General features: G+C 37.8%; 1 protein-coding gene across 1 annotated transcript in view; it reads right to left on the reverse strand.

Annotated features, from left to right (window-relative positions):
• The window catches only part of LOC128049530 (transmembrane protease serine 11E-like), a 34,246-nt gene extending 26,346 nt beyond the window's left edge, over positions 1 to 7,900 (reverse strand). Inside the window, exons 1-3 of the mRNA XM_052641772.1 lie at positions 7,662 to 7,900; positions 5,735 to 5,859; positions 1,781 to 1,902 (exon numbers count right to left, since the gene is read on the reverse strand). Coding sequence (XP_052497732.1) covers positions 1,781 to 1,902; positions 5,735 to 5,859; positions 7,662 to 7,900 — 486 coding nt within the window. The remainder of the gene's footprint in view (positions 1 to 1,780; positions 1,903 to 5,734; positions 5,860 to 7,661) is intronic.
• Positions 7,901 to 13,835: the final 5,935 nt, after the last annotated feature.

Genomic DNA, 13,835 nt, shown 5'->3' on the forward strand with positions numbered 1-13,835 from the left:
AGTTGCTCAGTTGTGTCCAATTCTTTAACTCTTTGCAACGCCATGGACTATAGCCCGCCAGGCTCCTCTGTCCATGGGATTTTCCAGACAAGAATACTGGAGTGGGTTGCCATTTCCTTCTCCAGGGGATTTTCCCAACCCAGGGATCAAACCTGGGTATCCTGCTTTGGCAGGCAGATTCTTTACCACTGAGCCACCTGGGAACCAAACACAGATACTACGAGCTGGTGACTAATTGACAAACAATGAGCGTTTTTATTCTTTCTTACATTTTGTTTGACTTCTGAGTCTTTGTTCCCAAGGACAATTACTTTAATTAGGAACAAATCAGCACAATTCAATTGAGCCCTTTAATGACAGCATTTATTTGGAAATAAATTTAAAGGTTTTTTTTTTTAAATCAAATATCTTCAAAATTACTTGTTTTGAAGAGTCCTAGAGTCCTATTCATGTTCCTTTATGTTTAAGTCAGTCTGAATCTTATACAAAATTTAGTGACTAGCACAAAAAAACAAGAAAAATAGTTGCATTTTTACTTTTATATGTATATATGTATATATATATGCATACATATTTTTAAGCAGATATATCTCCTTAAAAAGAGCTTATTTGATATTTCCCTGATGTGGTGTTTACAAATATGAATTCAACCAGGATTTGATCTTCTCCTCAGCAAAGTATCCAAATCCTTAGGCTTCTATTTACCAGACAGTTTCCAGGTGGACCACTGCCGTTCTGTTCTCTCTCAGGATATCGGAAAACAGTTTGGGAATTTTGTAGTCTAGTGGCTTAATTTTCACATAAGGGAATTTTTCCAGAATGACAGAGATGTGCCAAATGACACATCACTGGCTAGTAGATGGTCCTAGAAGTAGGTGTCCCAGCTCCTAGTTTAGGGTGCTTTTCATCACATCATTTCACTAATTACCTCACAGACTATCAGGAAACTTCCAAATTATTCTCTAAGTAGTCTGACAATGATAAGTCTTCACCCAGGCTCTTGCTCTTTTGGCCTATACTGCTAAGTTTTTCCAGGTAGTGCTAGTGGTAAAGAACCCACCTGCCAATGCAGGAGACATAAGAGATGCAAGTTCGATCCCTGGGTTGGGAAGATGCCTTAGAGGAGGTCACAGCAACCCACTCCAGTATTCTTGCCTGGAGAATCCCACAGACAAAGGGGCCTTGTAGGCTATGGTCCGCAAGGATCACTAAGAGCCAGACATGACTGAATCGACTTAGCATGCATGCCTAGCTTTCCACTATTTAAAATATTTCATTTATTCCTCAGGATACATGTTGATGACCTAAGGATAAAGATGAATATCCAAGGATTTCCTATATATTTATGTACCAAAAACTTGTCCAAGGTTGGATACTTTTTAGTACTAAAATACTACTCAAGTATGTGTCTGAATAGTTTCAATCTTGTGTCTTTTGCTAAAGGTCTCTTCTTGAGGAAATCAATGACACAACCACCATATTTTGGGTCACCCTCACATTCTCAGAATTTCTGGACTCTGCTGGTCAGTAGTGTATCACTAGCTAAAGAAGGGTAAGAAGAAGGACAAATAGAAAAGACTAAAGGTCACTCGGTTTAATCCTGTAAGGAATATTCCTCAAAATCATGTATTGTCTATTTTGTTTTATCTCTCAGGTAGGGTCTGTCCCCATTTTGCAAAGATATACAAGATCAGTTGAATGGATGTTTGAGAAGCTAGAATACTAAAAATTTTGGTAGGAAGTGATAGCAAATGCTCTAGAAATGGGGGGAAATGCTTACCATTGATTCAATTTTCTGGCTCATTTCTGTGAAATTTTCAGAAGCCTCTTTTCCAAACTCATCATATACTTTGTTACTTGTAAATGACAATGTGCTGTAGTAATTGTAGGTCTTCTTTTGATCTATAAGGAAGAGGCAAAAATGTATCATACTTTTTCTCAGACGTGTGTAAAGCATCAGGCATTTCCTTGTTTGGTAGTTGCTAGACGGACTGAGACAGAAAAAAAATGTCCCACCCAGATCATCTCCATCATCCTGCTCTGAGCTTCATGGTTATCTCAAAAATAAAAGACAACAACACTCATCATTATAAGATTTAGAGTGTAAAATCCATACGAAATGCTCGGTGTTCCTGTAGGCTAATTAGTCACATGGATATTTCTGAATGAACCACAAGAAGCAGCTAGTCAGGCCATCTGAGCTTCTGAATAGATTCAGAAGCTTCCCAAGAGCAAACACACTTTTATATTTTAAAAGTAGGTTTCTCCCAATTCCATAAACTACCCATCGATTCTGGCTGCAAGGACTCTAGAATAAGCAAATTTATTCTGGCTAAAGGAGAAGGTAAAGGTAGGGATTAAAATGCCAGGAGTTCAGTGTATAGAATTTTAAGGAGCTAGAGCTGCCACCTTGGTAACCCTCCAGGGACACTACATAGTTTCACCTGGTTCCCTTGGCTCTCCATTTATTTTCTCCCTCCAGCCAGAGGCATTGGCTTTTTTTTCTTTAGCCAATGTCTCCACTTTCTGCATCCAGTTCAAGCAGCCCAAGTTTTTGGTTTCCTGAAGAATTAATGCAGCATAGCTTTTCTTCTACTCTCCTTTACATGAAGCAAGCACAGAGCTAAGAAGATTCTTTCAATGAAATATTAATGCTGACTATGTTTTGTGTGAGAGACTGTGCCAAGCATTAGGAATACAATGGTGACCAAGACTGTTGCATATGGTTATAATAGGAAAAGGGAGTGTGCCTCATTCAACCTCAGTTTCTCTCTTGCTTCTCATTCTTTCTCTCCCTTAAACACCAGAGGGAAAGGAAATTAACATTAGACACCTATATCCCTAGCATATTCACATGTCTCACACAGTTTAAAATAACCCTCATAAAAAAGCAGTGTTATCCACATCTAACAGTAAGGACTGTAGTCTCAGAAATGTAAATGCATTTGTCCAACCTCAACATAAGATGGCCAGAAAAGATTAAATTGGGTTTCAACCTAACATCTAACTCCCAAAGCACACATTTTCATGATACACTGCTTCTTCAAATGGAAAAAAACAAACTCACTCACTGAAGCTATAGGAGAAATCTCTAGTTATGCATGAGAGCCATCAAAAAAAAAGACTCTACCAGATCATTCTGGTCATCCTGAGGATTTGTTGGGGTAGAAAGGGAAGCCACTGGTCAGATTTGGACAAGACCTAGGGAAAGAGTAGTGATTTGTAAAGGAGATGGATGGTGCTGAACTGTCAAGCTCTCCTGAGCATTTGCTACCTAAGTGAGGGTCTAGGGAGGATTTTCCTTCCTCCTTTCCCGGCCCTGAATGGCCTGTGTGACCTGAACTGCAAACAGATCACAATATATGCAATTTCAAGTATGATTTTTAATATATTAAAATAGTGACCAATAGTTTACCTTCAGTCTAAAGCTGGGTCCAAGACTGCATTTCTAACAAGCCCCTAGGTTCTGCTGATGTTGCTGGTACCAAATCATACATTGAATAGTAAGGTTCTAAAAAAGAGGTGAACATACTCTTCTATATCCTTAGGCTTGTTTTTTTCTAATTATTAGATTGAATTATTTGAAATTGCCATTTATATAAGTTAAAAATGGTCAAATATCAGCAATTTCATATGATACAACTAAATTAACAAATTACTACAATCAATATTTTAATTTGCCTGTTGAGTCAAATAGGTTGCTAGGTGTCAAAATACATTTCCAGTTGACAGAATTATATGGCATGCGTAATTGATGAAAAATACCAGAGAGTGTTAACAGAAAAGTAAGAAAAATGAACATGAGTTGGCTAATAATATTCTAACAGGAAATAATTCATTGTAGGTGATTCTATAACCCGCAGTGATGTTCACAGGAGACATACTGCTGTTGTTCAAGTTACTGAAGAGATAGGAACATAGTCCCAAAGGCCACCAGACACAAACTGCACACACAGTTCTATATTGCCTGGGTTTTATGCCAAAATGATGTTTTTCCAAGCCTGATCATCTCCATCTTTATCTTTTTGTTTCTACAATAGATTTGTTTGGCTCACTTTGGTTCTTTAGGCATGCCAGCTCCTAAATGCTCATGTACTTTATCTACTCTGTTCTTATGTTACATCTGTAAACAGAAGATAGGGGACAAATATGACAGCAACACATATCATAACAATCACTATTTATTCACGTGTATTGTGTGGGCAGTGGAAGTTGTGTGTTCCATATTACTCAGATGATCATCTCAACAATAGGATATATAGGAACAGGGTACTGAAGAAATATTACCAGGTTTTTATTGTATGTATATGAGCAAAATTTGTAAGCTTTATAATACATGACTTGGAAAGAGGCAAAGAAGTACTAAGGAAAATTTTCTCTCACTGAAGTAATGAGATCCCTAACATTACTAGGACTTCCTTGTTAAGTCAGACAAGGCTAAATATGCTCCAAGAAATCATAGGTATGATTCACTCATTTTCATCATTCAGCGTTCAATAAACATTAATTATCTAACATGTGCCAGGAACTTGCTAAGTTCTAGAAATACAAAAGTGAATAAAACATAGTCTTAGACATCCATGGAGATGAATAATGATGTTTGCAGCATAATGAGACTTAGTATATTCAGAACAGAGCTGTAGAATTATAAAATTATTTTAGTTATTCTCTTTATATTTAAAACATGTTTCAGAGAAATTATCAAAATGCAAATACTACAAATTCAAAGACCTGCATGTAGGCAAATTCTATCCCCTCTTCAAAAAAATCTTTAAATACTTTTTCTTTAAATTTCCCAGAAATAATCCACCTTGTTTAGGAAATGAAGATTGGATTTGTGTCTGTTAGCAGAAGATAACCAATTTACAGATCACCATCTTTCTTCACAGGAAAGCAACTTCTGCAAACTCCCAATTAAATTAGAATCATGTGATTAGATTCTTTGGTTACAGGGTCTTAAATATCAACACATTATCAAGTTACTAAGGGAGATATTAAACCAATAGGTCAAAATGGAGTCAACTAATTAAAACCTGAGACAGAGTAAGAAGGAAACTTGAGAAGGGTTGTTATGCCCTGGAAAAACAGTTCTGAAGTACCCTGGGGACTTTTCTAATAACAGAACAGTGTTCATGCTTCATCTAGCAGGGAGGTACCTGATTACCACAGAGTGAACCTCTTTATAATTAACCTTCTCAGCATATCCTATCTTCTTTAATCACTTGCAATATATCCCAAGATGATTTTAAAATAACGACAATAAACATTTATTCAACATATACTGCTATAAGCATTTTTCCAACTTACTAGTACAGAATAGAGCCTACCAGTTTATAATCTCTGATTGTATAGTTTATTGAACTGTCAGGATTTCAATGAGTTGGTGTTATTTTAAATCAAGATGATTTAAAATCCTATGACCTCAAACCTTTCCAAACATTGGACTCTACCTTTCCTATGGTTTTCCCATAATTAAGACTTGATTATTGCTTGTCAATGAATATGAAAACTAGCATGATAATCCCAGCAGGAAGCATTGCTACATCAAAGATAGAAGAATCTTCCTTGGCTTGTGCAGATTAAATGAGTCACAAAGCGGGTAAAGATCCTTTTGAACTATCCATGCGAACAAATTATGGTAATGAATGAATAAGCCTGAGACAAATCAAAACAGAAATGTAGATCAGGAAATATTTGAGGTAAATCACATGATGCCAGGGCAACCCATACTTACTGTATCTTGCATAATGAACGATGAGTCCAATGCACACTGCCAGGACAATTAAGGAAATAAAGCTGATGAGGCCAATAACCCAGGGCTGCAGACAAGCCCTCTTCCTGGCCCTCACCACAGATGACCTGAGAAAGAAAACAAACGGATGGATTATATTATAATGTACACCACACTCACTCCTTAGGCGAAACAGATATTCCTGGGGAATTAATTTAGAACACTCAGAAGGTAGAGTACTGTTTTGGTTTAAAACATACCACAATCCCAGGCTGCTGAAGCCATTCCTGGCTCTGGTTGCCTGACCTTAGGCAGGTAATTTGATTTCTCTGTGCCTCAGTTTCCTTGCTCAAAAAATGAAGATGATAATGATAGCACCAGTCTCAGAGGATTATCATTAAGGATTAAATGCATTACTGTAGGTAAAGTGCCTACAACAGTGCCTAGCATGTAGCAAGTGCAATGTAAGAGTTCGCTATGATTTACTGAGCTGGTCACAGGCAAGATGCTTGTAGGCACTGTACAAGCTATGAAAATGTTTAAAGCCTATTTCCATCATAGAATTTTAAATGGCCTGTGATACATGTTAGGGCTTCCCTGATGGCTCAGTGAGTAAAAAATCTGCCGGCAATGCAAAAGACACAGGAGATGCAGGTTCAAGCCCTAGGTCTGGAAGAGCTCCTGGAGAAGGAAATGGAAACCCACTCCAGTATTCTTGCCTGGAAAAGAATTCCTCCCATGGACAGAGGAGCCTGGTGGGCTACCAGCCAAAGGGCTGCAAAGAGTTGAATTCAACTGAGTGACTAAACACATAGACCACCAGGGAACTCCCTAAATCCTAAACTTTGGGGCTTCACAGGCAGCACTAGTGGTAAAGAACCTCCTTGCCAACATAGGAGACACTCAATCTCTGGGTCAGGAAGATCCCATAGAGGCAAACACGACTGAAGTCACTTAGCATGCACATGATATATGTTATAGCTTGAACCATACCAGGTTCCAGGCAAAGCTCCTAATTCTGTTCTCATAATATTTTTCTGAAACAAACTTCTAGGATACACATAACTCTAGAAAAGAACCAGAGTTCTTTTCTACAGAGCCAGAGTGTTTGAACTGATGTTTACCTCTAAACTTCAGCAATGCTGCAGGAAATCCCCTCTGCATGCAACTTCCTCAACCTCTCCCATTTGTTCTGCTTTCAAAAATATGTTACTGAAAAATGCTGATCAACCTGCTTTTTGTTTGATTAGTAAAGTTACCATTCCCTTGTGTTACAATAGCTTCTAAACAAACTCAAAAGTTAGAGAAAATGAAAAGTCAGAGTGGGTCAAGTTGTCGAATCATGATGCTGTTATTTTTGATTTCTTGGGGTATTTATCATGCTGGAAGAAACAAGGCATGTGTTCTTGTCTCCACAGAAGCCTGGTACATAAGAACTGGGGGAAAGGAGAGGGTTATCCTGGAAGGTGGATTCAGAATAAAGAGAATTCCAAGTCCAACCCTTTCCTTACCAGCTTGGACAAGTTATTTAGACCCTGAACTAAGTTGCTCCCTCTAAAGCACATTGACCGTAGGACCCTGAATGAGATCGTGAATGGAATGTTAAAACTTCTTGAAAATTGTGAAGAATTTTGCAGTAAATAATTGTTGCTTACAGAAATCAAGGGGACTCCATTTCCTGGTGATTCAGGACTTGTTGTTTAGTCACTAAGCCATATCCAACTCTTTCGTGACCCCATGGACTGTAGCCCGCCAGGCTCCTCTGTCTATGGGATTTCCCAGGCAAGAATACTGGAATGGGTTGCCATGCCCTCCTCCGGGGGTCTTCTGGACCCAGGGATTAAACCCACATCTCCGCATTAGCAGGTGGATACTTTACCACTGGGTCACCAGGGAAGCTTGATACAGGACTAGGAAGTGGTATAATCACTTTGGTCTCTGGCACACCTTCATCCCATCTGTCTCAATGTCCTGTTCGCTGGGAACACTGTCACAGAAGCCAATAGTGTCATCACTACAGATCTCTGCCTCTGCTGAAGTCACTGGGATGTAGTGAAGGCTCCAGGGATCTACGTGGTCTCCTCCCTTGGTTCTGTGATTTCCCCATGGGGCTGTAGCCAAGGAAACTTTATCTTCCTCTCCCCAATCTCTTCCATCTCCAGTTCTCATTTAAGTGGGATTCCAAACACCTGTTCCTAGAATGACGATTAGTGAAGTATAAAAACACGTCTCCACTTGTGCATATTTCTGAAGTGAAGATGTGCTTAAGAAGCTTATAAACTGATTCCTGTCCCTCCATCCCTGAATGCTTGGTATTCACTTGTTGCAGAAGAAAGGAGATGTGTACAGCAAACATAAGCAAAATGTTAGAGGGAATACACGGAGGGAAAGGCTTCGTAACTAATTTCAACACATGCCAGATGATTATAATTTGTAATTGTAGGAGACAATTGGTATAATCATCAAACAAACGTGTAAAATTGTGAAATATAAGACAGAAGTTATATTTATTCTACAATAAGTTTTCATTGAGATAGAAAATTTTAAAATGCAGCCACTAAATTTATGAGGTAGTGTTTACCTGTATCAGCATACAAAAGACCAATGAACTATTTTAATGAAAAACTGTTGCAGAATAATATGCATCCTATGTTTGGCTTCTGTAAATGTTAATACTAAAAGTACGTGTGTGTGTGCATAGAGAAGTATATTAGAAAAACACAAAATTTTTAATAGTAAGAAGTGAAATAACAAAAGTAAGTGAGTAACTTTTAATGTATGTATTTTTTATGATGGATTCTTTTAAAAGGAAATATCATGGCTTTCAAATTAAATGAGAGAGAAACTAAGCAGGACAGTTATACATGTCTTTTTAAAAAATTGATTAGAGTGTAGTTGCTTTATAATGTTGTTAGTTTCTGCTGTACAGCAAAGTGAATCAGCTATATGTATACATGTATCCTTTCCCTCTTGAGCTTCCCTCCCATCCTCCCCACCCAATCCTCTCTGGGTCATCACAGAGCACTGAACTGAGCTTCCTGTGCTATACAGCAGCTTCCCATTAGCTAACTATTTTACACGTGATAGTGTATATATGTCAATGCTACTCTCTCCATTTGTCCTACCCTTTCCTTCCCCATCCATGTCTACATGTCCATTCTCTACACCTGCGTCTCTATTTACGCCATGCAAATAGATTCAGCTGTACCCTTTTTCTAGGTTCCATAGATATGCATTAATATACATGTCTTTTCATGGAGTTCCTATCACTAACTTGTTTGAGATACTACTGCGTCTTCTGTTCCTCTCTCTCACCTCTCAAAACTATTTTATTCGGTGGCTTTGAGGGAAATAATAGGGATAGCATAGAATAAACCAAGAGAATCCATTAAAAACACTCTGAATAAACACTTAAGAGAGTATGTTTTTGATTCTGATCACCAGCTTATTTATTGTACAGTGTGATACCAGAAGGTTCAATTCTCTCCCTTATTTTCTACATAAGAAAGACAAGGATAAGAACTACAGTCCCTTCCTAACTTGATAAGCTCTTAGAGAGAAAAATGATAAAATATTTTATTACTTTGAGCTGCCAAGTAGAAAATCATTGTACAAATAGTAAGAATTACTATTATCATTATTTTAATTATTAATAATAATGGCAATGGCCGTATTACTGAGATTTTGTCCTTGGAAATATCTGTTCCCTTCCCTGTATGGCATTGCTTTTCAAACTGATTAACCCTGTTTCTTAACTACTTTTTGGTTTGCTCTCTCTGCAAGTGACTCAGTGTTGAATTGCTCCAAATTAGATGTAGTGGAAATGTGCTAAAAAATATATAGAGAGAGGAATAAATCTATTTTACATATCAACAGACACTTGTGTAACTAACCCCTTCCTGCACATAAACCCTTGTCCAACTATGATTGGGGTCTGTTAAAAATTATCTGAACCTCCTCATGTAAAACTACCTTCAGATAGACTAGATAAACTCTAATAGCTTCAGTGGTATCAAATTTCTTTCTTTCTACGATTTTTCTTTTCAACTGAGGACATGTTTAACTAGACAGTGAATGTAACAGGTGAACATAGCAGTTAAAATATGGTTATATATGTGGCAAAAAATATGGTTATATATAGTGGTAAAAACCCTCCTCCCAATGCAGGAGACTTAAGAGATTCTGGCTCGATCCCTTGGTCAGGAAGAGACACTACAGGAGTAAATGGCAACCCACTCCAGTGTTCTTGGAGAATCCCAAGGACAGAGGAACCTGGTGGCCTACAGTCCTTAGGGTCACACAGAGTTGGACACGACTGAAGAGACTTAGCACAGCACAGCATAATTTTATAAGCCCCAAATTGCCAGAAGGCAAGTCCAGAGTTGCATTAGCATGATCACTTCTTAATGTGTCATTTCCTAGAACAGTATAAAAAGAAAAGCAGGAGCATTAACAAAAATGTGAGGGGAGGAAAGGTATTTATACTATCGCAAATAAACCTCATGGCAAGCATTGGAGAACCATACAACAAGGCTCACAGTGCTTAGAGGAAAGTTTACCAAAACAAATGCCAATGTAGAACTACCACCATGGACTGATTAATAATGGATATTGAACTCACTATCCAGTCTCTGTAAGGGTGGTGGTGGTTTAGTCGCTAAGTTGTATCCAACTCTTGCAGCCCCATGAACTGTAGCCTGCCAGGCTCCTCTGTCCATGGGATTTTCCAGGCAAGTGGGTTGCCATTTCCTTCTCCAGGGGATCTTCCTGACCCAGGAATCAAACCTGGATCTCCTGCATTGCAGGCAGATTCTTTACCAACTGAGCTATGAGGGAAGCCCCTTCTGTAAGGGTAAGCAGTACTAATATTCTTAGCTGGAATGTTTCATTTGCTCAGTCCAGTTGAGGTGTTTTGAATGAACATGTGCACAATGTCTATAAAGCTGGTGATCTCAATACATTATTAACTACTTAACCCACAGATCAGCAAAGTTTTCGGTGAAGGCCTCATAGTAACTGCAGGCTTCTCTTGTGGTTCAGCTGGTAAAGAATCCTCCTGCAATGCAGGAGACCTGGGTTCGATTCTTGGTTTGGGAAGATTCCCTGGAGAAGAGAAAAGCTACCCACTCCAGTATTCTGACCTGCAGAATTCCATGGACTGTAAAGTTCATGGGGTCACAAAGAGTTGACAGGACTGAGCAACTTTCACTTTCACTTTCATAGTAACTTTAACAGATTTCTGTGAAGGTCCCATAGTAACTGTAGCAGATTTCTGGTTTTCTATTGCAACTAGTCAGCTATGCCATTGTAGTTTAAAAGCAGGTACAGCTAATATACACAAAAATGAATACGGCTGTATTCCATAAAACTATATTTCTGCACAGCGAAATTTGAATTTTGTATAATTTTTACTTATAAAAAATTTTTTTTATTCATTTCAACCATTTAAAAGCTATAATTCTTAGCTCAAGCACTGTACAAAAATAGATGGTGGGACAAGTTTGGCTCTTGGGCCACAGATTATTGATGGCTATTGTAAGCACCGTCTTACAAGTCAATGTTAATTCTTTTGAGAACTTATAATAATTGCATTTTTTAGTCTCAACTACATGGCAAATCTAATGTAACATGTCTCTAATCCCATTACCACTGACCTTGTTCTAACAAGTTTCACTAAAACTCATCCTATAGCTTATTTCCCTAATCTCTAAATCATTGTCTATTGCAGTAAGCTGTTCTGGAAATGATAGAGCCAATGACTGAAACCACTAGAAATCCAAGTTGGCCTCAGCTGGCCTGGCATTCACATTCTTCCCCATGAGCTTTCTGGCTCTTTGTCTTTGCTCCTGCTGCCTCCTATATAGAGTAACTTAGAGTTTGTATTTTGCTTTCATCATAGATGCCTCTGTATACATAAGATTCAGTTCCGAAAAGTCCCCGCCACTTCAGTAAGTTTCATTCACCCCTATGGCAACCCACTCCAGTACTCTTGCCTGGAGAATCCCATGGACGGAGGAGCCTGGCAGGCTACATACAGTCCACGGCGTTGCAAACAGCTGGACACGACTGAGCGACTTCACTTTCACTTTCAAGTGTCAGCATCAGAATATACATCTTGAGTTCCCTTGAGGATAATGTCTGAGCCTTACTTCTCTCTATTCTCTGACCACTCTGCTGCTCAAGATACATTCACAGAGGGAACTGAATAGAAGTTGATTACTCCAAACTGAACTGATCATTTGTCAGTACCACAGTATGGGTTTTAACCTCCAGTCCTTCATAGCACTTCTGGTCTGCCTCAGTCTTACACACAAAACTGGAATATTACACACGGGAAAAGATAAGTCAGTCATTATGAAGACTATTTACTATTTAAGTAAAGCATGACTTTCATAAAACACTTTAATGTAATAATTAAACTTTTGGCTAATATGTTTATTTTACCTGTTTAAAATATATAATTTTCCAACTGTGATTTTATCTATCTACTGTTAAGTATTATTGTAACACAGAAAAGTGATAAATTAAAATAAGGGGACATTAATTTCAGGAGACATATATTATTTGGGATCATTAAATGTCTGTACATAATTACAATATCCAAACAAAAGCATAAGGAAAGATACCATGATGAAGTAACAGCATAGTCCCTTATGATGTTCTCATGCTCATGTTCAGTTGTTAAGTGGTGTCCAACTCTTTGTGACCCCATAGCTGCCTCTCTGGCTCAGTGGTAAAGAATCCCCCTGCCAATGCAGGAGACATGGGTTCAATCCCTTGGTTGGGAAGATCCCCTGGAGGAGGAAACAACAATCCACTCCAGTATTCTTGCCTGGAAAATCCCATGGACAAAGGAGCCTGGCAGGCTACAGTCCATGGGGTCACACAGAGTCGAACACAACTGAGCGTGCAACTTATGACATTGCCAGTTCCCTAAGTCAGTGCTTCAGTTTTAAAATATCAACCGATAAATATTGATTCAGGTTTTATTTTATATTTAGCTCATTTCTCTACATCACAGAGTGTGCCTGCTTGTTTCATCCGCACAAATATTTCAGATACTTTGTGTTTTGTGGAAGACTTGTATCCACAGGTACTGGTGAGATCGTCAATCTTATGACATTAGAGTCTTACTATAAACTAGAACAACACTATTAAAATATCCAAGGTGGAACTAAAAATTTGAATATATGTTCATGGATCATATGTTTTCATTGCCATGTTTTGTTTTGTTTTTTTAAGAAATACAAATGCATTACTCCTTATAAAGTTACAAATAACATGTTTGTGTTGTGTCCACTGTTATACAAATACACACATAAATCTGATAGCATCAGCCAGACCCTTGGACTGAATTATGTGTGTATTCCCTACAATAAAAACTGAATAGTTCTCAAAGAGAAGTTACAATCATAACAAAGTAGTAATCTAATTTCTAGACAGTTGTTTCCGTTTTCTTTTTATATCACCAAGATAAATGGTGGGAAGCTCATTATTTTTATTATAAATGTTTTTATTTATATTTTATTTTGTTCTAGATTGATTTAAGGTACCCCCATAAAGATATATGGGTTTCTCTGTGACTCATATGGTAAAGTATCTGCCTGCAATGCAGGAGACCTGGGCTCATTCCCTAGGTCGGGAAGATCCTCTGGAGAAGGGAATGGCTACCCACTCCAGTAGATATATACTTTACATTTATATAATTATTAAAGTATATATAGTATTAAATTACGTTTATATACGGTTTTATTTAGAGATTTAGGAAGAAAGTAAGACGTAAGTGAAAACACAAAATGAGACTAGTACTAAAACTACTTATCATAATTCCCCATCTGGATACTTCCTTAAGTCAGACCACAAAATTTGAAGCTTTCTAGCAGCCAACTCAAAAACAAAACAAGGAAAACAAATAAACCCTGTTCATGTACATTCTTCATGGTACCCATAAGATAAAACCTGAACAATTATTTGGCTGCAGTGAAATTCTTTTAGATTCTAATAGAAAGAATACTCTGTAATGTCATGAACAATATTCTCTGTAATATTCTTAGCATAGAAACAAAAATTAGTTTTATAATAATCTTAATATGTTCCTCAAGAC

This window comes from Budorcas taxicolor, chromosome 6 (genome assembly GCF_023091745.1).
Source record: "Budorcas taxicolor isolate Tak-1 chromosome 6, Takin1.1, whole genome shotgun sequence".
Taxonomy (NCBI): Eukaryota; Metazoa; Chordata; class Mammalia; order Artiodactyla; family Bovidae; genus Budorcas; species Budorcas taxicolor.